This window comes from Marmota flaviventris, chromosome X (genome assembly GCF_047511675.1).
Source record: "Marmota flaviventris isolate mMarFla1 chromosome X, mMarFla1.hap1, whole genome shotgun sequence".
Classification (NCBI taxonomy): domain Eukaryota; kingdom Metazoa; phylum Chordata; class Mammalia; order Rodentia; family Sciuridae; genus Marmota; species Marmota flaviventris.
Genome location: NC_092518.1, coordinates 71,277,340 through 71,303,616, shown reverse-complemented (window position 1 = coordinate 71,303,616; position 26,277 = coordinate 71,277,340). Strand labels below are relative to the sequence as shown.

Sequence of the window (26,277 nt, the reverse complement as noted above, 5' to 3'; positions counted from 1 at the left end):
AGGTGAGCAAAACTGTAGATTTACAGTAGTTTCAAACTTAATTTTATTCTCTAGGGGTAATACTGACAATATAAAATGGTGTAAATGATATTCCCTAACTCTAAAATATGCTTATGAGCCCCTTGTGCATGTTCTACTGCTTTACAACCTGCAATGAAATGCATGACTAGCTTAATAAGCAAGGAATTTAGGAGGTTTTCTTTTTTTTCCTCCACAGTCTAAAGAATGAGTAAAGATCCACACCATTTTTTGTGAGTTAGTATCTTTGTTAAGGATTGCAATTTTCTCTCAAGATGAGATTTCCTTCCTTGGCAGGACGTTATTTGAAAGTAACTGCTGACTTTTTAATTTTTTAAATAACACACCATATTCTCTATGTTTTGGGAGGTTTCTATCTGGAGCAAAATGCATTCATGATTTTTACTAGCCAGAACACATATTTCATTCCAAGTGTTTCTTCACTATTTGCTCACTTAATTACTGGCATACTTTAGGTTTTAAAACCTTTGTTTTTGGGTAGCTCTAACTTACTGTTGAACTAATGGCAATATATTAAATGAGTTCTAATAAGTAAGTTTCACAGTTTCTTTAAGTTGTTTAATTAATGAGGTGTTCCTAATTTTCAAATAGGCACAACATTATTTGGCACAAAGTAACATCACCATTGAAAGGTCATGTTTTTCTAACCTGAACAAGAGAGAGATAAAAACAATGTTCTTATTAAATCAGCATGCTTTAGTCTTAGGTGCAATCCAAATTAAATGTACAATTAATTGTATGAACTCTATTTCAGTTGTGGAAACATGTTCAGTGTGTGTCATTATAAAATCAAATATACAATAGTAGTGAGTTTAGTTTGGGGTCCAGTTAGTTATTAGTGAATTAGTTCAAATATGGAGGTACTTATCTGAGAGAATGAAAAATAGACCATTGCATGCAAATAATAAAATTGTATGGCATTTCATTTATCTTTGTCTATTGAATAAAATTATTTTGAGCCATTATTTTCAGAAGAGTCTGGTTTTTATTTTTAGAATAAAGAGGTTTTGAAACCTCTATTTGAAAAACAGAGGTTTCTTTAAATAAAAACCACTTGACCTTCGTTATTCCTAAAAAGTAATTATATTTATAATTTAATCAAAATCAAGGCCAGCATGGGTCATTTTTCTTTTTTATAGTTTTTTTTTTTAAATAACATGCAGGTAGCATGATAATGGAGTTTCAAACTCTCTTGCACATTTTTAGAATTAATTATTTAATTTGCCCTTTCCCCATTTATTGAATCTCCAGTTCTTCTAAAACTCACCCTAAAATGGTAGCATGAATACCCTTCTGTTCACACATGGGGATGAAATATAGCAATATATTCACCACAGCCATTTAGTGAAGAGCATAAGTTTGAAAATTTTACACATCAATTGTATGTGAAATATTGTATCCCTGCTAACATCTACATTTGCAATCACAAATACCAATCTCATGTACACTTTGTAGGGCATAATAATAATGATAATTTCTACTTGTCATTCTTGTCAGAGTTTGTATCTACCTTATAAATTAAAAAAGATTAGTCGAGTATTATGATAACTATCTTACTAAATTAAAACAGGGAAAGGTTGAATGATTTCTCAAGGATAGAAAATTGAGTTAGCCAGTTAGAAATGGAGAAATCTTGGTTATTAGACAAGTGCTCTTTCTGCAACTTCTTTTTGCCTCCTATATACTTGACTTAAAATAGCAATAAAAGGATGTGTCCAGTACAGAGAAGTATAACTTTGGGCTCATATTAAAAGCTTTACAAATACTGGAATTCTATTTTCTAGCATGAAAGAAGAAGAAAGGGAAAGAAGAATATGTGAAAGCTACTATTTATGAAATGCTGACTCTATCAAGAGATGCTCTAAATACATTTGTCACATGTGGAATGCCATCTTATTTCACGATTTTCACATAGATTATGTTCTACTGAAAAGTGCTATTTATGTTTTTATGCTTTTCCCCTAAAGAATCTATGTTTCTACCTATATCCCACTTTTCATAAATATGTAAATTACAAAAATGTTTTGTAAGGGTCAAATTACTGGAATTTTGAATAGGATGCATACTGAAAGTATTTAATGTAACATATAAACACATAATTAAGTTCTTTTCATAATAATGTTTAACTCTTTTTGTGTGCTAAAGTCATAGGAAAGCAGCATAAAATCTGATTTCAAAGGAACCAAAGTATGGAAGAAAATGAAAACAAAGAAAAAACATTAAATATTATATAACTTGTACATGTTTTAAATGACAATATCCAACATTTCCTATAGAAGATTGAAATGCAGTTACCAGGAGAATGTACATTTTCAATATTTATTAGCTCTCTGTTGCTGGTTTTTACCCAGTCACTCACAGATTCTATGATCACCTTGCATTTATTCATTTTTTTAAAGAAAACAAGAGCACTTAAACATTTGTGGGAGAATAGAAATAGGGAAAAATGTTTATGAAAAAATGATGCTTTCTTGAAAGCTAGCTAAGGAATTAGGAAAAATGTTGCCTTCATAATCACTTACATTATTGACAAAAAGTAGATTCCAGATTAATATGCAGATTATAACCAATATTAGTTTTTAAGCATTGAAAAAGTAAAACATAGACTTGGAGAGATCAAGAAGGTTTGTATGAAATCCCAATGAATTTTCTTTAAATACACTTTAATTTCCAAAGGTGAATGTTATATGAAATGACAAAGATGCTCCCCAGAGCAAATAAATCTTTACATGAATGTCCCATAACAAGAATATCTCAGTCAGAAATTAGATAACTGAAGATCTGTCCAACTTGAATCCTGTCAGTGTGATGTGAGCTTGAGCACAAATAAGAAATATTTTTTATTACTATTTCATTTGCTTGTGCAGTTTTACATAGAAAAGAGAGATGTATAATATTTGTCTAATTTTTGTAAACACTATCCCAATCTCTACAAATTTTAAGGCAGAAATGATTACTAAATTATAGTTAGTTTTACAGTGTTTTGACTAACTTTGGGAGAAGTTCTCCTCTTGTGCACTGTTCTGTATGGTATAATATTTGGTCTTGATAAATTTCTTGGCTATTTAAATATGAAAAACTTTTATAGATACATGATTTGATAGTGATATGTAGTGAGAGCAATGAGTTAAGATTCCTGTTTCTTAGTTTCCACTAAGAACAGCAAGCAAATAAACTTATCTTGAAGCATTTTCATACTTACATTACTAGGATTAATCATACCATTCAAAATTACTATATAGGCTTAATACTACTAGAGGACATTTTTGTTAAGAATGGTAGAAAGTTAATCATACTGTACATACATCAGGAATTGCCTTTCTTTTTCTCTACTATCCCAATATTAGGCTATGAATTCCTTATTCTAAGACTGATGAGCAACTTCACACAAGATCAGCACATATTCATGAGGAAGCAATATAATAATTCTAATTTTTATAGGTTGTATAAGGATGCCAGTACATGATTACAAACTTCTACAAAAATGTTGTATGTTTTATTAATTAAAACACAAATGTGACAAAAAAACCCTTTAATCAAATACTTTTCCTTATGCATTTCCTGAGATATTTACAGATTGAAGTTAGGGTAGTACGAATCCCAAGCTTAAAAATTGTATTCTGCATGTATAAAGATGGAACATAAAGAAACTGGTCAAACATATCATAGTAAAGTTAAACAATCTTTCCTAGACTATAGTAAAACAGATCTGTTAATTAACAAATTATTCTTGGAGGTTAAAATGCTGGGTACCAGAACAACCAACCTATCCTAGCTTCAAATTCTATTTATTTTGCTATCACTAAAATTTCATCTGTTATGTAAGTGAACTGTAAGTCTTACATCTATAGATCAGATTTTATACAATCATCAAAATTAGTGACAGCTTTTAATCACTATAAATAATTCAGTTAACTATGTGAGTAAGTGGTACAAGCCACTCCATGACAACCAGGCCCTAAATGATTAAGTAATGCAAGCTCTTCACATCTTCTTAAGAAAAAAGCTAAACACATAATATGTGCTCTAATGAGATAGTTCACAACAGAGAGTTATGATTTGATATGAGACATGTGACCAATCAAGATAAAAATTCTATGGACGATGAAGAAAATAAAGAGACATCTTCTTCCTGAGAATGAAAATAAAAAGATACACATTGTCTAATGAACCTTATAGGGGAAAAATCTGCTTTTGAGAAAGAAGCTGAGAAGCTGGGATCTTCTCTGTGGGTTGTGTGCTAGAGTCTTTTCTACTTCTATGAAAACCATTGCAGTAAAGTTTCTTTGGATAGTAAAAGACTTTCAAATAAATCATTTAAGAGAGAATCTTTAAGGAGTCCTGCTTCCTACTATCCATTTGGTCTCTGACTTGTATATCTCTGCTTTACAAAAGAACATTTACACTTTAAAATGGAAATATTAGAGTACCTGTATATATCTTAAAACACAGCACAAGATATCAGGGGAAGAAAATTAATGATTGATGAGGTTAGAGTAAGAAGTAGTCCATGGAACCTCTAAAGAAAGATAGTACACTGTGATGGAAGTTAAAAGAAAAGCCTATTAGAGAAGTTCCATCTACTCTTCCTTTCATTTTTCTTATCATATCACATACAAGGCAAGACATTATACAGGATTTATCTTTTCCTGTTTCCTTTCATACTATCATCATTATCCTTGCTATTCTTCCAACTTTTATAACCCCAATCCTATTGCAAGGGTAGTAGCTTTTAGTAAATATTGTCATGGCATCTTAAACTCTCTGGAAGAATATTGTTGTGTGTTAGCAAATGTGCAGCAAATAGAAAAGATACAATAGAAGTCGCAGGGGTCACAAAAAGATAAGCACTGTTCAATTTTATTTTTAATAGCTTTATTTATTTATTTATTTATTTATGTGTGGTGCTTAGGATCAAACCCAATGCCTCTCAGGTGCTAGGCAATTGCTCTGCCGCTGAGCCACAACCCCAGCCCTCAAAATGATTTTGAGATAATGAATAAGATTATACATATTTATGTGCATTTCATCTTAAAATATGTATTTAAATACCTATATTTTTATTAATTTATGTTTTTAGTATGTTTTTTTAAATACTTAGAAATTAAAATTGTTTCTGGTACCTTTGAAGTCAAATGGAATCAATCATTTTGCTTTTAATTCTTCATTAGCATCTTTGCCAGATACTGTATAAATGAAATCATGAATTTTGTATTACTAAATGGACATTCTATACTAAGGATAAGTTTCTAAATTTTTTAGTGAGCAAAAATGTTTCATAAGGAAAATAAAGCTCAATGAGTTTACTTCTAATGTGTTAGTAGCAAAATAAAATAAAGAGTATTTAAGATTCTACTGTATTTATAGGAAAAATACCAGAAGAAAATATATTTCACTGTTAAATCATCTTGTGTCTATGTCATATAGGTAGCCAAAAGGCAAGACATTATACATTATATGCCTTTCCAATTACAAAAACTAAATTATTAGATTTTTATTTGTTTTCTTTTTACCCAAACAAATGCAGTGGCAAAAACAGGAACAGTGTGTCACTACACCCTTGTTCTTTATGATGCTTTATCACCTGAACTTTTTTTATTCTTTTATTGTATGACTAGAATGTCAGTTCATGAATGCTATTGTCTATTTTCCAAAAATTTAGGAGCTTCACATTCTGTTTGTTTTATCTATTATTATTAAGATGATGATGCCAATTTTTAAGAATTTAAGAAACATGCATTGTCAACTGTACCCATAGCTCCCAACAATGAAATATAGTCATACAAAAGTTAAGTAAGGTATAAACATGCAAAAGGAGAAGTCTCTCTGCGATCATAAAATGATGTTATTTTCTGTTCAGCAGTTCATGTTACTGCTGTTCATGCTAATTAATTAAAGGAGCTGTTGCAGTAATGTGCAAACAGGGAATCTGAGAAACTGAGAGGGCTTTTAGGTCTCCAAGTGAAGTTAAGTCAATCTGGGCGCGGGCAATCAAATATAATGAAATCACTTGTCAGTGCTAAGCTTGCAAAAACTGTGAAGTTTGACTAGGGAGTAAAAGGATTATAATTAGATTTCCAATAGGATAATAACTAAATGGCAGAATGCAGTAAAGAGAAAATATTACTTTGTTAGCTAATGGTACTGCTGTTTGGTTTTAGTTTTTATCAGCTCACTTGTAGTTGTGCTAATTTAATTTGCTTTTATCAGCACAAATGCACTACACAAATGGCACTTGAATGTCATTTGCAAAAATCATTGATCTGAAGGTGCACTTAATGACACCTGGTATATTTATTTTATGTGAAGGGGGTGTTGGTTGATAAGATGGTTGATGTGCTGTCGTTCAGATTCCCAGATGAATTGTAGGGATCTGAATGGAACCATAGCAGTGTACATGTTCCACTGAAAACTTCACCTCCAGAGATAGTGCCTATACCTATAAAAGTGAGTATGTATTCATTGGTAGACTACCTGAAACATTCAGGAAGAGTTGAGAAAGTAGACTACTAAAATCTAAGTAGTACAGATATTCTTTTCTTGGAAGGTGGTCTATGTATGATATCTAGTCTGCTAACATTCAAAGCATGTAGGAAGTTATATAATTAAGCTGGCGAAATTTGTTAAACATAAAAGTATATAGTTCATGAGTAGTTTGTGCCATATATGGGAATTATGATAAAGGTGGATATGACTTTATTTCTTCTAAGAAAGGTCATGCAACATTTTTTTCAAGCCCCCCCCCCATATTCTCTTAAGGAGGTAACACAGTGGAACTAATTGGATTTTAAAGGCAGAATTCCAGGTTAAGGATAGATATCCAGAAAAATTATTGACAATAAGAAAAGAGAATTTCAGTGATACTGAAACTGGTTGCTGTGATGGAGATGAGTATTGGAAATGGCATTGTATTGCAATTCTGTAAGAATCATGCTCACAAACAATGGTAGGAAATAATCTTCCAAGTTACAAAAAAGGTGAGTAATGGAGGGAGGTGGAAAATTTTAAAACAGTATCAAAATAAGTCACAAAAAACCCATAACACACAGAAAACAAAATTATTAGCAAGAATGGAAAAACAATGACTAAAGTTGCATTTTATGTTTTTCAAGCATTATATATTTTTTGAAGATCACAGATAAATATAAACGGCATCTTTCAATTCTAAACATCTCAAATAATAAAAAAATTATCAGGATTTTTTAGGTAATTATTTGAACTAATTCATTTGGTGAACTGTATTTAAGATTAGTTCTGGTAATATTTTTAGCCATCTATTACCCTGGCTAAAAAAACAAATCATTTTTGCTAAAAATAACTTCTTTGATATTAAGATTGTAGTCTAATGCAATTTTAACATACGATATTTACTCTACTTTTGCTGAAAATGATGAGAGTTTTAGCATGTAGTTTAAGTTCTGTGCTAAGACAAGGGGGAGTGCATGCTTTTCCATTTTTATCACATTTATCCTGAAAATCATTTGATGCCATCTAAAAGGTAGATCTCCAATAAATAATTGTTAATCCACATATTTTATCATAACCCACATGTTTTATCATATATGGAAAATGTTAAACACAAATAAATAATAAAAGTCAATCCCTTTGCTTTAAAATAATTTCCATCTAAATCCATTTAAATATATATCTAATTATATTATGTTGGCCAGAAAAAAACACAGTAGAACTTACGCTTAGTGACAACTAATTTTAAATACTCATGTGAAAAAGCCATTCTTTAAAAATTTTTTTTTAGTTCTATGTGGACACAATATCTTTATTTTTTTTTTTTTTAATGTGGTGCTGAGGATCGAACCCAGTGCCTCACATGTAGTAGGCAAGCACTATGCCACTGAGCCACCACCCCAGCTCAAAACAGCCATTCTTTACAGACTTTAAAAAATTTGGACCCAAATGGAGACAGTGAATATACTTTTGCATATATCACCAAACTGACAACCCACAAATAAGATATCTGTTGCCTATTGCATGGAAATGTAGAAACTTCAGGACAATTCAGAGGCTTCTATTTATCTTAGAATTGGGAAAATATTATTACTATGAGCTAAAGGCAGCATATGAATTAAAAGTAAAATAGCAAGTAATTGGATAAAGGTATAGGCTTAAAACATAATAAAGAAAAAAACTATTAGTAATGTGTTTGGTTTATTTCTTCCAGCTCCAAAGCTGACCTAACATACTTTTCAAATTAGGGGCACAATCAAGCTCTATGTTCCTTAAAGACTGTGTCTATATTTGTATGTCACTGATTCAGAATGAATCAAATAAATGTTACAGGCTATTCATCCCTACCATGGCCCTAGTATGTGATTGCAACCTCATACACCAGGCCTCCAACTAGCAGGAGTGTCTTCATAAATTTAGTTATGGTATATCTAGTGGACAAACATTCATGCAATTCAAATGGCTTTTCTTACAAAGACACAGCCTTTAAATTTTGGGTAAAAAGCAGGCAAGCATAAAAAAAGCTAAGAAAAAGCAAAATCTTCAGTGAATGAGCCAAGCATGCACACTGTCACATCTAACAGTAAATGTGTTAGTTAGTTAGTTAGTTAGTTAGTTAGTTAGTTAGTTAGTTAGTTCTATCCAGCTGCAGCGGAATCAGGCATTATAAAAGATCCATGAGCGATCATGATTTAAAAAATTACATAAATACAAATTTTAAGTTTCCTGAAGCTGCCACATTAAATGGTGATCTTCAGATACACCCAAATGAATCTCTTGGTCATAACCAGTTCTGTCCTTCACATTGATCCAGTCTATATGGTAGCAAAGAACCAATTTGTTAAACCTCAAGCAAGCAAAATATTCATGGCTATCTTTTTTTTAAAAATAATTTAACCTTTATTTATTTGTTTGTTGTTCTTTATTTATTTTTTGTTTTTATTTTTGTTTTTGATGTGGTGCTGAGGATCAAACCCAGGGCCTCACCCATCCTAGGCAAGTGGTCTACCACTGAGCCATAACCCCAGCCCTCATGGTTGTCTTTAATTTTCAGTTAGGAAATAATTTTCTGACAGAAATGTCTTTATTTATTAATGTAAGCCTTTTTAAACAATACACGTGAACATACGTGTAATCTACATAAAATTAAAGAACTAGAAAACTGTATTAGTTTACATTGGAAAATTTCCAGTAGTCAAATTAAATTCCTATTTTAGGTTCTTTTGCACTCTGTCGAGATGCTGTATTGATGTGTTTTATCTGTTTTCTACCTAGTAAATATCTTTAAATATTTTAAAGGACCTACGTATTTATGGGTATCATATAAATCATGAATTATAAGTCGTGCAGCTATTTCCATATTTAGGTGGTTTGTAAAATTACCATCAAAATTTATAGGCTGACAAAAATGTTGTCTGGAACACTTTTAACATATCAATAGGTTATGGTTATTGTATTTGTGGCATTTACAAAAAGCAAAGTAGTGAAGTTAAAATACAAGTATTGTACACTTATGAAAGGTAAATTATATTCACATTTATACATTTTTAGAATATGGTAATACATAAATGCACATCCTTTTAACAGCTAAATGTACACAAAATTTGCTCACATTGTATACATAAAGTTACTAGTCCCTAAGTATCTGTACTGTTATTGGGTTTTCACAGTCATATTAAACTTGTTTTAGTAAAAAAAAATAAATGCAAGTTGCTGCCTATGTCATTGAGTAAAAGAGTTAAACATTTATTTTACTTATATGAAAAGTATTAACACAGAAGCTCATTCCCACCATATGCCCAGGGGTCACATATTAAGCAGTTGTAGTAAGAAGGACACTGTTTACCATACCTTGCATAGCAGCACTATCATGAGGAGTCCCATTTTTTTCTATTTCAATATCTGGAATTCCAGTATCTGAAATAATTGACATTCAACATTAAGGTACAATTCTGTTTTAGCATTCCAGTTAAAAGGAAAATTGCAGTTTGTTCCTATAGATAATGCAAAATCTTGGGCATTGTTTTTTTGTTTATTTGCTTGTTTTTGTTTGTTTTTATATGTTTCCATGGTAGTAGGAAGAATTATAAATTATAGCAGTATTTCACAATAGAATATAGATTTCTAGGTATACAATAAATCATTCATTTCATTCCCTAAAGATAAATTTTAAGAAAATCATCTGTTTATAAAAATCACCAATAACTATCAGGTTAATATGCCCTGATTACAGAACAATGAAAAGATGATGGATATAGTTGCCTACATGGAAAGGTCCATTCCTTATGCTTTATTTTCTATTTGTAATATATGATAGATGGTGATAATCTCTCTATGCTAAGTGCAAATGAAGACCGAAATATGCATTATGGTTTATGGTATTTCTGTAGTACTAGCTCTAGAAGCAAATATTTTACCACTGTGTTCTTCAGATGAGCTATAAAAGCAAGTAATTAGGATGTAAAAGTGCTCTCTGTGTGTGTGTGTGTGTGTGAATGTATGTGTGTGTACATATATTTACTTGAACATTTACTTCATACTATGTCTGAGTGTAATGTACCAATGTTATGCTGTTTCAGATAAAATGAAATCAGAAAAGTGGAATTAAGATATTTCATGATTTAAGCACGTTTTCCCACAGATAAAACTTAAATGCCTCAACACTAATGTAGTGTGCATCAAAGAAACCAACATCCTATATAGCTGATCAAAATTAAGTTCACTAAACATTAGCATATCTAACATCAATGGACCTGAAACACTTGCATTTCAGTGTAGGAAGGATATCAGTTTTACTGCTTCTACTTCAAAAGTCAGCAGAATTTTCTTTTTTTATCTCCAAGAATAGGGCTTATTTTGACTGGTTTTATTCACAACCTAACATATTTGGCCTCAAATTGGTATTTTAATTTTTCCTGGACATTTTCTTTCCTTCCTAACTTCCTTCCTTTGCTTCGTTTCTTTCTTCTTTATGATTTATTTTGTTTACCTTAAGTCCAAATTAAACTTTACCTTTCAACATCCTCAGGCCACTGTCACTAGTTGTGGCTTGCTTAAGCGCCTGTTCCACTTGTTCCCTGCGCTTTGATTCAAATTCCAAGGCTTCCTGCAGTTTTCTTTTGGCTTTTTTCTCCTTCTTCAGGCGCTTTTGCATGGTAGCTGGAATGTGGAAAAAGTATTTTGCAAAATCTTGGTCAATGAAATAGGTTTTGATGAATTATAAATGTAGATGTATTGGTTGAAACATGATCACATGTATGCTCTATAATGCACATGCATTTTTTATGGTGGTGACACTTGGGTTGGAGAATTGTTTTCTACTTTGACTCACTACATACATTTAATAATAACAGTCAATATTTTCTAATTTTCTAAAGAAATATACTGCTATTACTCATCAAGTTGTTGCTATTAATATGTCAAAATGCAAAAAATAACCCCCCTGCAAATATCTATTAGGTTGAATACTATGGTCTTTAAAACTAAAAGTGGCAATATCCATTTCAGTGGAATGGGACCAATTATAAAAGCAAAAAATGTATTTAATATATTTGTTTAAATAATGCACATATCATCAGTCTTTCTCTCCCCATACAAATACACAAACACACACACACACACGGAGAATAATTTTCAGCCATGATTATATAAGCAAGTTGCAAAAGTGCAACTACAGTAATGTTCATTTGGTAAGCAGGAAGGTAAAATAGAGCTAAAGAAGAGGTATACCTCAATTCTCAAAGTTTTATCTCTCAAGTAAAAACTTCAGTGTCCCTCATGCAGTTATAGTTTATATTTAAACTCCGAAAGCCTGAAACTAGGATAGCACCTTAAATGGAATTATTAAGTTTCAGCAATAAATTGGTTCATAGCAGGGTTGTAAGCAGAGTAATACTTTTCCTAAATTAGTTTTTAAAAATTAAGTTATTGCTGTTATTGCAATAAAAGAACACTCAAAGTACATTGAGAAAACTAATAAATTATCTGATGTTTAAAAATGTTCACTGCACTCATATATAATTAAAATCTTTGAACTGAACTGAATGTTACTAATTGTTTCAAATGTGTTCATCTCATGGTTAAATATATTTTCATATAAACTACCTTGAACAACTTGAAGAGAGTCAGTTACATAAGTAAACTTCTGTGCAAATGCAAAATTTCAAAAATCTAAAGGAAAAAAACTGGAATTCTTCAGACAAAGACAATGAGAAAGTATGATTTTTATTATTTTGATGAAATACTGCTAAATAGGAATGAACATAAAAATATATTAGTATCATAATTATATTCAAATATCATTTAAACATAGCAATAAACAAATTATTTAAATTAGAAATCTAGATTTATTGAAATTAATGTGTAACTTAATGTATTTGTCAAAACAAAATTGTGTTTCAAATAAAGTTAATGAGGCAAAAATATTCTATACGTTGATTCAGTTGAAATTTGTGATTTCACATACTGCAAACAATGCCAAACAGATTACATTAAAACTACTAAAATAAACAACAATAACTATAATTTATTCAGAACCAACTATGTACTGATCATTTTGCTGAGAATGTAACACATTAAGGTCTTAATTAACACTGTAAGAAAAAGCACTACCATTTCCATTTATAGAAAGCCACTGAGTCTTTGAGAGGTCAAACATTTACCTAAAATGATATAACTGGTAATTGTCAAAACCTGTGTATCACATAAGTTGGTTTTTCAAAGCCTAGGGACAACAGGGTTGGTTAGTGGACCAAGGCAGGTGACCCTAAAGTTTCCTGTTGTTTTATTATTCTATTATTTTAAATGTTTATTCTGCAAATAATATCATGGTATATTATTGCATATGGATATGTGTGTTTAATTCAAGTAGTATAGCTACCAGCAAAAAACAATTGGGTAGAATTTTTGGTTTTAGTGTGCAGCATTTTTTCTTTTATGGAAAAAAAGTTATAAGAATTCTTTTTCTATATTTATATGATATTACATATTGTTTATATATGTAGGTTATATATTAATATTGTTTTATTATATTCTTGGAGAGATATGGCATTATAACCATAATATCAACCTTCTGCCCTATCCATTCCATCATGTGAACTTAGTTTATAATTTGTCATAAAAAGTTGGATATACTCACAATGGAGTATTACTTAGCCATAAGAATGAAAATATGGGGCTGGGGTTGTGGCTCAGTGGTAGAGCATTCGCCTAGCACATGTGAGGCCCTGGGTTTGATCCTCAGCACCACATAAAAATAAATGAATAAAATAAAGGTATTCTGTCCAACTATAACTAAAAAAATACATATTAAAAAAGAATGAAAATATGGTATTATGTTTCTACCACTCTGAACTTAGTTGACAAAACCTGTGTATCACATAAGTTGGTTTTTCAAAGCCTAGGGACAACAGAGTTGGTTAGTGGACCAAGGCAGGTGATTGACTGGACACAGGCCAACCTCAATCTATAAGTAAATAGCAGAAAGATTAGTAGAGTAGAGGGAAGGGAACAGGGGGAGGGAGGAGGTGAGGGAAAGGGGAAATACTGGGAACTGAATTAGAGCAAATTATATTCCATGCTTTGTAATTATGCCAAAATGAATCCTAGTATTATGTATAAATAAAAAAAAAATTAAAAAGAGATTTAAAATTTGGGTATACTGGATATGAGATATTCAAGTAAGCAAAAAGAAATTTAAATGATTATCTAGTTAAGTTATTGTAATAGATGAGGTTGCTGAGATTCGTAGAAATGAAGTAGTTTTTCAAAATTGATGAGGATAAATAGTAGTTTTCTTAGTTGTATTAGTAATTCATTACAAGTTCTAAAAGCAGTGCTCAGCACATGGTAGACAGTATTATTAGCTAGTACTAGCAACAGTACTGATGGTAATAGTAGTGGTTATAATAGTGACTAAATACTAAATGGTAGTAATTTTAGTGATGATAGCAATTATAGTAGTATTAGCCTTATCATATTATAACAAATGCTAAATTTGTTAAATACAAGTACTTCAAGGCAAATTTGATAACTAATTATGCCTACCAGGTCTACAACTTTTTACAGGATAATAGATAATATTATAAATGTAGAACTAAAATGTCCATGAAATGTTAGTAAACAGACATTAAGTGAGTATATTCCCTAAAAATTAGAAGTTAATTTTACTATATGTACTAGATTTTTGTGAGTCAATTTAAGAAGCTTATTGTACTTAGCATATGTTTTTTTGTTTTAGAATAAAAATTTCCTTAGTAAATAAATGTGAGTTACTATGATTATTAATCATTGCACACTATTTCACATACTATCAGAGATAAACTAATTTCACCAAACTTTTAAAAAGACAATAAAGTCTTTGCTTTGTTGTATTTAATGAATTTTAATTTGTTAGGTTAAGGAAAACAGGTTTCATTTTTTTAAATGCAGTGTTTGAAATTCCATTTTATAGTGAACCAATGATTCCTAGGACCTAAAGAAAATACAGAGTATGTTTTCAAGCTCTTAAAACAATAATTTGTTACTTTGAGGTAGTGTAAAGTCAGTCAAGTTTACACAAGTGTAATCATCCTTCTTTGACTAGAGTTATCAATTTGGTCTATTTTCTTTCTTTGCCTCTCCTTCACACTTTTCAACCTTTTACTTATTTTAGATTTTGTGATCCTTCAATAGACGAATAAGCAGGGAGAGAAAGAAGCTGTAATTCATAACATTTACTTTTTATGCTGTTTAATATTTTATGGAAAATGTAGGGAAGATGTGGAAATTATGAAAGTGAAATTTTGAATCTTCTGCTCCTAGTCTTACCACTAGTCTTACATTAATTCTCCCCTAATTTATCCCCATGATCAGAGTAATTTATCCAAATGAATTCAGACCCAATGATTCACTTGCTTATATACTAATACTTCCAATCACCCATAGGATAAAATCAAAGCTAATCTTTTACAAAGTTAAAAATATTCTTCATAATTTAAATTCTACACCTATTTATGTGCATCATTTCCTACCATTCACTTCAGAAAACTCAAAGCCACTCTAATAATAAACTGTTTATAGTCACCCATGGATGAAGTTTCTTTTCTCCATGCCTATGCTGATCTCGCTGCCTAGAATGCCCCACTTGGTTCCTTGCACATTCTTTTTTTCCCCCTGCTGATCCTTTAGGACTCAGATTCAGGTGTCAGCATCAGAAAATACTCCTTATATCTCCTCACCCCTTCAGCAAGCAGAGCAAACAAACCCTCTATATATAACCATGAAGACTGTGCATGTTTACTTTTGCTACTTTGTTTTAACTTTAACTGCTTGTGCTAGTTCTCTAAAATGTAAATCCTTCAAGGACATGGACTGAGTCCATTCACTTTTTCATTCCAAAATGTAGCACTGTGCCTAGCAAGAATAAGCATTACATATGTAAGGAATTATAAGTTTATCTATATGCGTTTTCTGACATTGCAAGATAATTATAGGTATTCATTTTTCTAAATCTGGAACTAGCCCAGAGTACAGATCTAGTTCATTATTTTTTTAGTATAAAGAGATGGACTATACATTTCTTTCGTTGTGGTTTGCATACAGTTTTTGCTTTGTATCTTATTTATTTTCAGCAGTATTAAGCTATCTTTGGTAATATTTCTAATTATTATTAAAAATACCTCTAACATAATATTTACTCTGTAACTGAACATGTTAAACTTACTTCTGCTTTGAAGCTCAACTGCAAGTTGTCTTTCAAGGTTTTCTCTAATCTCTCTCTCTCTATAGAGCTCCATTCGCAGTTCCTTCTTTTCTTGCTGAATCTGCTTCTCCTGGATGCGAGCATTATCCAAAGCCACTTTCAGCAGACCCTGTCAAAGTACAGCAAATGACATGCAGTTCATCTTATCTGTTTTAATTTCTCAAATACAAAATAATTTGTGTAGGTGCTAATGTCTTGTATTACATTTATTTTGTTTATAGAAATATTGTTGACCTGAATGTTGGTCAACAGAGTCTCCACGGAGGATAGACTATCAGCAAAAATGAATGGTCCAGGGAATCCAGGGGGCAAGGCCTGCCCAGGAGCCAGTTGAAGCTTGTCCAAGGGTGACTTCATCAGTGGAATTTGAACAGGTACTTCTTCTGAAAAAAAAATTATGTCAGAAGGTTCACAAATTAACAGGTCAAATGTTTCACCAAATCACCTCCAACAGACATCTACAAATACTGATCCAAAAACTAAATGATGGACACTCATAATTAGAAATCATACCTATTGTGCAGTTAGCTCTATTTTCTGAAGATAAGTGATTCAATACAGAACCCATGAAATTGAAACCATATTTATTGCTAAAGAAACATGAAATCTGTTGAAAAGATTTTCAGATAAATACAACTGATGTACCTGTTTATGAATATCTATAAACTAAATAGTCAGACCACTTTCTAGGAATATATAAGCTATCTTTATTTATTTTCTCTTCAAATCTATGTACCTACCTATATACGAACCTGTCTTCATTATTTTTAACAGCTTAACTGAAGTATAATTTAAAGACATTAAATTCAACTATTTTAGGTATATGCTTAATTTTTGGCAAATTTATGGAGTTTTCTTTCACAACCAATGTTTTAGAATGTTTCAATACCCTGCAAAAAGATTGCTCATACATATTTATAGTTAATCTACTCACCCAACCTAGCTTCTGGCAGCAAGTATGCTACTCTCTTTCTAAAGTATTACCTTTTCTGGACACAATATGTGGCTTTTTTGCCTGGATTCTTCCACTTAATATCATGTCTCTGAGGTTTATTCACATTGTGTCATATTTCCATAGTTTCTTCCTTTTTATTATTAAACAGTATTTCATTGCTTACTTTTAATCTTGGGAAGTATTCTTTATGAAAAAAAGAAACCAATTAAGCCACAGAAATGCAAGTTGTATCAACCCTCACCTTTAGATTTTAAACCATTTTCTTCCACATTCTCATTTTTTTCTTTTTTTTTATTGGTTGTTCAAAACAATACAAAGCTCTTGACATATCATATTTCATACATTAGATTCAAGTGGGTTATGAACTCCCATTTTTACCCCAAATACAGATTGCAGAATCACATCGGTTACACATCCACATTTTTACATAATGCCATATTAGTAACTGTTGTATTCTGCTACCTTTCCTATGCTCTACTATCCCCCCTCCCCTCCCCTCCCATCTTCTCTCTCTACCCCATCTACTGTAATTCATTTCTCTCCCTTGTTTTTTTTCCCCATTCCCCTCACTTCCTCTTATATGTAATTTTGTATAACAATGAGGGTCTCCTTCCATTTCCATGCAGTTTCCCTTTCCTCTCCCTTTCCCTCCCACCTCATGTCTCTGTTTAATGTTAATCTTTTCCTCCTGCTCTTCCTCCCTGCTCTGTTCTTAGTTGCTCTCATTATATCAAAGAAGACATCTGGCATTTGTTTTTTAGGGATTGGCTAGCTTCACTTAGCATAATCTGCTCTAGTGCCATCCATTTCCCTGCAAATTCCATGATTTTGTCATTTTTTAGTGCTGCGTAATACTCCATGGTGTATAAATGCCACATTTGTTTTATCCATTCATCTATTGAAGGACATCTGGGTTGGTTCCACAGTCTAGCTATTGTGAATTGTGCTGCTATGAACATCGATGTGGCAGTATCCCTGTAGTACGTTCTTTTAAGGTCTTCAGGGAATAGTCCGAGAAGGGCAATAGCTGGGTCAAATGGTGGTTCCATTCCCAGCTTTCCCAGGAATCTCCATACTGCTTTCCAAATTGGCTGCACCAATTTGCAGTCCCACCAGCAATGTACAAGAGTACCCTTTTCCGCACATCCTCGCCAGCACTTGTTGTTTGACTTCAGAATGGCCGCCAATCTTACTGGAGTGAGATAGTATCTTAGGGTGATTTTGATTTGCATTTCTCTGACTGCTAGAGATGGTGAGCATTCTCATTAATCAGATTGTCTCTTAGTACCAGATAAAGCGACATCAACAGAATGATTCTCTATTAAGATGTTTTAGATTTATTTTGGACAGATATATTGAGTTAGAAAGGGAATCTCTTACTTTGAGAAACGTAACTACTCTGCTATCAATTTGAATTTTGGCTGACAATATTTTATATGAGATATACGAACCAGATATCAAAATTCCTCTGTAACTGAAAATGGAGACAGTTTTTGACATATGTAAAATAAAAAAAAAAACTGGGCTGGGGCTGTAGCTCAGTGGCAGAATGCTTGCCTAGTATGTGCAAGAAACTGGGTTTGATCCTTAGTACCATATAAAAATAAACATATAAAGGCATTCTTCCCATCTACAACTACAAAAAATTTTTTTTAAAAAAATTAAGGAAACCTGATACACAGAGTCCTGGGATGAAACCTAACAAACGCAGTTACTCCTAATTGTAGTTCAACAGTATAATCAGGTGAATCATTAAACTTCAGTTACTCTTCTCACTGCCATTTCCTAATTTCAGCAACAGGGCATAAGTGAATGTTGAAAAATAGGCTTCTTTATGGATGGAAACAATTTTCAGTGACTTAATATATGCTAAAGAGACTCACTTAGGAAAAAGACTAGACTTAAATGTTGTCCTAACCACTTTTCAGATGGTATGGAAACAACAATAACAAAAAAATCTAGCTAGTGGTGTGGTTCCTGTAAGGATGCAAATATTGATTTGCCATACAGTTAGACTTCATTTTTCAATTGCAAGTAGCCTACATACGTAGTGAGAAGATTCTCAAACCCATTGATTTCACAGTCATCATGTTTTGCTATGTAATTTCTTGTGTGGGAATTTGTGGCATACAATTGCGGGAAATTTCAGTGAGATTACTTAATGGGATACCATTGTCCATAAATAAAATACTCTTAATTTTCTTTTTCTAAAATTAACAGTGATAAAAATGCTAAATGATTATTTAAGAAAAGCAACCGTTTCACATTATTTATATACAAAAATTAACATTATTTATTGGTCTCAAAAATTCAGTAAAATGCATAGATTCTCACATTAATTTTCTTCAGCACTGAAAGCTATATTTCCCTGGAACTAACTTTTAGAAAACCTGAAGAAACTGTATTTTGATCATCAATGCAAAAATGCATGGATTTTCTACAACTCCCTCATAGGTTTATGCCCATAATAATCATATTAATATTTATAATTAACTTAAGCATCTTATAGGACATCTCTCTGTCTCTGTCTCTCTCTCCCTTTTCTCTGTGTCTCTCAAATAACTGGTATGTTTGGAAAAGATTGAGTTTTCCAGAAAGAACAGAAAAGATCAGCACATCATCACAAATTCCTTGACTTTATTCAACTACATGATTTCTTTTAAAATATTATCTCATAAAAATGTAGAAAAAACTAAATCCTAAAATTAACAGCTCTAATATTTTAAAAATACATTTCTCAAAAAGGCAAGCACTATTATGTTTTATTTGTACTGTTTGAGGTCTGTATTTGGGTGTTGTCTTTTGCACATAAGTGCATAAAGTAGATGGAATGACTGAATACTGATCTATCAATACTAATAATGGCTAGAGAGACTGCACTTTTGATTTGATAATTATAAATATTAAAGTATGAATTTGTATAGCAGGAAAGCTCTATTTTTACAAAATGAACCACTACAAAGTTAGAATATTTACTATCTGTTGATTCAGAGACAACATAACATTTCCCCTAAATAAATATTTTGTATCAGAGACAAAGATCTTAAAAGTACTGGATTTCTTGTTATATTTCACTCTACACACATGTATAACTTCAGTGGTAAAATCTGAGGGGCACTCTTTCTGAAAATGAAAGCATTACATTCAGTATGCACAAAACAAAATTATAACTACGTTAAAATTGCTAGAAGTCTCCTGTTTGAAGCTGAACGAAATGTCATTAAATTGGCTGAAAGGAACATTACTATTGACTATGAAAACAGGTTGCATGGTCCATGATTGTAATGTTGCTGTACCGTAGATTGAAGTTTCAAAATAGTATTACTCTTCTTTAAAGAGATAGACACAGCTAAATTAGGTGTTGCTTGCTGCAGTGAGGATCAAATGCAAAAAGAATCATATTTCATCAGACCTAGTCAACACCAGGAAAATAAATAGAAATATAAGAGGTATGCAGGCTATGATTCATTTTGATAATCTGGCCCAAGAGAGACACATAGAGACAGCACACAGATCTAAGCTTCTACCAAAAGACAAATAGGACACAGAGGGTGGGAACTGGGATGACAGTGTAGCAGAGGTCACATCGATTTTCAGCAGCAGTTTTCACACAGATGAGATAACCCTGGACTCTATTTGGCCCATTGTTCATATCCTACCTGTCCCACAAGCAATAAATTTTCTAGTCCTAGAAAAAGGGCAGTAAAGAAGAAGGATTCTATTTATGACTTCTTATGATTAAGTTTCTGTGCTAACCAAACATGCTTTTCAGACCAAGGTCACATTGCATGTTAGGGTCTGTAATAACCCAAAACTAGTAGAAGCATATTAGTCTTAGTGTATATGATTAGAAACTGTGAAACTACTCATCAGATTTTTTTTTCTGATTTAAATCACATGCTACAAAAATGACTGCTAAATGCATTTGAAATTTATTTCAATCTTATAATAGATCTTCACATCTGAACGGCATTTACATTTTGTTCAGAGATGGAATAAATGCAATGTTACATAGAAATGTATCAGGTGAGCTTGAGAAATCCTAATTGGCAATAAAATTAAAAAATGAGAAAATACTTGAAACATAGATTGTCAGTTTAATAAAAGCAGCTCTTTGCAATCCTGAGAAAGGGTTTTGATTTAAAAAAACTGATGCGCGCGCACACACACACACACACACACACACACACACACACACACACACACCTTTATCAGCATATATAACACATTGGTTTAAATTAAAAAAAATAAACCTAACACAACTGCAATCTCATCAAGGACATGAGCAACCTCTCCAATTATTGATGTAATGTGGAGACCACTTCAATTGAGCCTGTTTGTTAAACCTGCCATACTTTGTAATAGCACTTGGGGATCCACATAAACAATAAGCTCTTTATTTTAATTTCTTGCTTGGGGCCCAGATGAATAGATGCAAAAGTTAATAAGAACTTTAATTGTAGAATAAAGTAAATATATGGTAAATGCTCCAAGTAGAAAAATCCCCTTGAAAAGTAAAGTCAAGGCTCCTGGAGACATTTTATATGATGCCAGTGCTTATTCTCCCACTTTTTTGTAGAGCTAAGTATTTCCTTTCCTCTGGGCTTTGAGGATTATGATTCAGGAATAGAAATTGAACACAGATGACTCACTGAGCTGTGGAAAAATGCAGCTACCTACCAGGTCATCAGTTTTATTCTTTAACAAGTAAATTATATTCCATTATTTGATTTGAGAGCTTTCCCCTAAATACAGCTGGCCCAAGGGACTTTCTTTTGTCAATGTCATTAGTATTACATTCAGCACAAGCAAGACACCTGCTTCCCTCTCCCAAACTAAAGAACAATAACAACAACAAAATGACCAACTGCTGTGTAATGATGTGACCTGCATGAATATAGGGAAGCCTTCATAGACTCAACTGAACAATGACTCCTCAAGTGCTACAATCATCAAATGTGGAAAAGAAAAACCTTATCCCAAAATTGTTTGGGGAGATGAAATAAAAATAATGCAGATAAATGGAAACAGAAAACTAGTAGAAAATGAATGAAAGGCTATTAACCTGAGAAACTAAGATCGCATACTGCTAAAACCAATTATGTTCCTCTTTTGCTCTGGATCCTTAGATTAGCAATTTGGCATAACAGGCTCCTCTATGAATTATGATTGGAATTAAATCATCCCTCAGATAAAATATTATGCCAATAACAAATATTAGGTCCAATGAAGGCCTTGCAGGAAGTATGATACCTAGTCATTAAGGAGCTGATAAATTATTTTGGAAAAAAATAAGTAAGTTGCAGAAGCAGACAATTAAGCATGAATCACAAAGCACAGATTGTTAACTGTCTCTACTTCAAAGAAGGAGGGGAGTCACATTTCTGCAGCAAACATTCAAACTTACTTATCACTGAGCTGAAAAGTGTTCTCTCAAAATTTCCACAAGATATTAAGTGTACTAGCAAAAAATTGTTCCTTGTTTAATGTTGAAAAATCTAGACTAAATAGTGTTAGACATTTTTCCTTAATGCAAGGTTTGCAGATACTTTATAAGAAGCTTAGTGAAATCTGAATTTCAGGTAAATAGCAAATCATGTTTTAATATAGGCATGTCCAAAAATACTCCATTGGTCATCCTTATGCTAAAAGTGATTTGTCAGTTATCTGAAATTAAAACTTCACACAGCATAATTATATATATATATATATATATATATATATATATATATATATATTTTTTTTTTTTTTTTTTTTTTTGCTAAAACTTTTAAAGCAGAACATCTCATAGCCTTTAAAATGCAAATGCCAATTAATCTGATTTGGTCATTGCACAGTGTATACATGTGTCTAAAAGATCATACTGTACCCCACGAATATGCACAGTTATTATGTGCCAGTTAAAAATTAAAATGGGGGCTGGGATTGTGGCTCATGGGCTGGGATTATGGCTCAGCGGTAGAGCACTCGCTTAGCATGTGCGGGACTCTGAGTTCGATCCTCAGCACCACATAAAAATAAATAAATGGAATAAAGGCATTGTGTCCAACTATAACTAAAAAAATATTAAAAATAATTAAAATGGAAATATTAAATATTAACACGTTATATATTATAATAAGCAGCTGAGAGCAGAGTGATACAGAACCAGATACTGGACCGTTAATACTCTGTAAAGTATAAGCAACTATGTGTTTGAATCTCAACTTTATTATTTTCAAGCCCCTGGGAAAGTAACTTAACTATTCTGTGACTCAGTGTCCTCTTCTGTAAAGTTAGAAAGATGACAACAAAATTACCTCTTAGGATTGTTGTAAAGACTAATGAGCTACTATTCATAAAGTTCATAGAATAATGCCTGACCCAAAGTAAATGCAATATAAATGTTAAGTGGTCATTGAAAATTTCTAGAACTCAGGACAGAAACATAGTAATGTATTTGACCACCTAAGCATCTATTAACTAACCTTATGAAACACCATGTTCTGAAAGATCATTCGAGTCTGTTTTACATTCAATTAGGTCAATAGACTAATTTTAATGGTTCTTAACCACGGACTGTTCCTAACCAAGAATCACTGTGCTGCCCAGAGGACATTTGGCAGTAGGTGGAAATGACTTTTTTTTGTTTGTTTGTTTGTCAAATCTGGTATGAGTGGTGGGAAGAAGTCTACTACTGACATCTAGTGGGAGAGACCAAGAATACTGCAAAATAACCCACAGTTTAGGACAGCCCTGTCCCCATCCCCAACAAAAAAATTTATCTGGCAAAATGTCAATACTGATTGAGAAACAGTGGTCTAGACTTATAAAGGAAAATCTCAATGAATGGACACTTAAATATATCTTCATTTCTCCTCTGAACTTCTTCTAGAGTTTAATAAGCTTGCTAAGAAAATAAGGTTCAAATCAATGATTGAGAACTAATTGCTTTAAAAAGTGAGTTTTAGAATGTTTGTGCATTTAATGTGAGGATCATAGCCTTCATTCTTTGCTTAACTGTCACTCTACAGTGAAACCTTTTCTATTCCTCCTATTAAGAACTGCAACCTGCTCTCCTATTCCCACCCTCCTTTAACATGCTTTATTTTTTTCCTGAAAAATTTACTACCATATAAATTATACATATAATTTTCTTATTTATTTTTATTATTTATTTCATCATACTACATGTAATCTTCTCAAGATCTGAGGCCCTTTCCTAGTTTTTATTTTATCACTACTGCCTTCCTCAGTATATTGAATGAAAACTATATCTATGTGTAACCCTTGCTATGATTTTGGATATGTGGATTGGTAATCTCAAATCCATGTAAGACTTCTAATAATCAGATTTATTCCACGATTTCTATTGAAAAAATACAAGATTCTACTTAAATTTGTAATCTTAAAATATTTTTACCTGTATGTGGTGGGAGGAAGGAAGAAGAGATGGAAGTAAAATATTACTTGTCTACTCAGCCTTTCCAATAAAATCAACAAATATTATAATTTAGAGATAGTTTACAGTTTCTCGGTCCGGGTCCTGCTGAGGGCCGGTCAGGACTCACCCGGTGCTTTGGTTGCCCGGCAAGGGGAACGAAATGCTGCCATTCGCATAGGATACCAACATGGCAGAGATCTGATGTCTGCAGAAAGCGGCGGAGGAGGGAACTTCATCAATACCAGTGGTGACATAAGCAGTTGGTCTCCTGGTAGGGGGGGTGAGGCACAGTCACCCGAGTCTCCTCAATTTGTCGTCGAGCCAGAGGGAAGGAGCCGGGCCGCCGCCAGCGCCCGGAGCAGGCCCAGCGGCTCGCCAGCGTGGTGACCGCGTGACCCCAATTGGAGAGGGGGCGGAGCGGAGCCGCCAGCCGCAACCGCAAGGTGGGCAGACCCGCGACCCAGTGGTACATGGGCGTGGTAGGAGGGGCAGGGCAGAGCCGCCGTTCGCGCTTGCAAGGTAAACAGACCTGTGTCAGCCTGGCGGGTCAGGCCCAGTGGCCTGCCAGTGTGGTACACACGTCACCCCAACTGGAGTAGGGGCAGAGCAGATCCTTCTCCCACGCCCGGATCAGGCCCTGCCGGTGTGGTGGTCACGTGACCCCAATTGGAGTGGGGGCGGAGCGGAACTGCCACCCGTGCCCGCAGGGTGAGCAGATCAGTGATCAACCTGCAGATCAGGCCCAGGGGTCCGCAGGCGTGGTAGGAGGGGCAGGGCAGATCCGCCGCCCGCGCCTCCAAGGTAGGCAGACCTACAACAGACCGGCGGATCAGGCCCAGGAGCCTGCCGGCGTGGTACAAACACCACCCTAATTGGAGTAGTGGCAGAGCAGAGTCGCTGCCCGTGCCAGGAACAGGCCCAGCGTCCTGCAGGCGGGGTAGCCATGACACCCTAATTGGAGTAGGGGCAGAGCAGAGCCTCCACCCGTGCCCGAAAGGTGGGCAGATCTGCGACCGACCAGCGGGACAGGCCCAGTGGCCTGCCGGTACGACAGACACGTCACTCCATTTGCAGTAGGGGCAGAGTAGAGCCGCCTCCCGCGCCTGCAGGGTAGGCAAACCTGCAACCGACCGGCGGATCAGGCCCGGTGGCCTGCCGGCGTGGTACACTCGTCACCCCAATTGGAGTAGGGGCAGAACAGAGCCGCCGCCAGCTCCCAGAACAGGCCCAGTGACCTGCCGGCGTGGTAGCCACGACACCCCAATTGGAATAAGGAGAGAGCACAGCCGCCGCCCGCACCTGCAGGAAAGATACGCAAGCAGTATGAAAAGACAAGGAAAGAAAGGACCACAAGCAATGCAGGTCAACGCAACTTTAGAAGAGGTAACAGCTGCAGCAGATGGAATGTCAGATAAAGAATTCAGGATTTACATGCTTCAGATGATCTGGAGTATCAAGGAAGACATTAAACAGCAAAATCAGACAATGAAAGATCACTTCGACAACGAATTACGCAAACAAATCCAGGAAGCAAAGGATCAACTATACAGGGAGATAGAGGTTATAAAAAACAAACAAACAGAAATCCTAGAAATGCAGGAAGCAATAAACCAACTTAAAAACTCAATGGAGAATACTACCAGCAGAGTAGAACACTTAGAAGATAGAACATCAGACAATGAAGACAAAGTATTTCAACTGGAAAAGAACATAGACAGCTCAGCAAGACTGTTAAGAAACCATGAGCAGAACATCCAAGAAATATGGGATAACATTAAGAGACCAAACTTAAGAGTCATTGGGATACAGGAAGGTACAGAGCTCCAAACCAAAGGAATGAGAAGTCTATTCAATGAAATAATACAAGAAAACTTCCCAGACTTGAAGAATGAGACAGAACCCCAAATCCTAGAAGCCTATAGGACGCCGAATGTGCAAAATCATAAGAGATCCACACCTAGACACATCATAATGAAGATGCCCAACATACAGAATAAGGAGAGAATTTTAAAAGCTACAAGAGAAAGGAAGCAGATTACATTTAGGGGTAAGCCAATCAGGATAACAGCTGATCTGTCAACACAGACTCTGAAAGCTAGAAGATCCTGGAATAACATATTTCAAACACTGAAAGAAAATGGGTTCCAACCAAGA

At 33.7% G+C, this 26,277-nt stretch overlaps 1 protein-coding gene across 1 annotated transcript in view; it reads right to left on the bottom strand.

The window, feature by feature from the left end:
* Dach2 (dachshund family transcription factor 2) overlaps positions 1-26,277 on the bottom strand; it is a 497,550-nt gene that overhangs the window by 5,054 nt on the left and 466,219 nt on the right. The window contains exons 9-12 of the mRNA XM_027932544.2: positions 15,980-16,128; positions 15,707-15,854; positions 11,017-11,163; positions 9,856-9,921 (exon numbers count right to left, since the gene is read on the bottom strand). Coding sequence (XP_027788345.1) covers positions 9,856-9,921; positions 11,017-11,163; positions 15,707-15,854; positions 15,980-16,128 — 510 coding nt within the window. The remainder of the gene's footprint in view (positions 1-9,855; positions 9,922-11,016; positions 11,164-15,706; positions 15,855-15,979; positions 16,129-26,277) is intronic.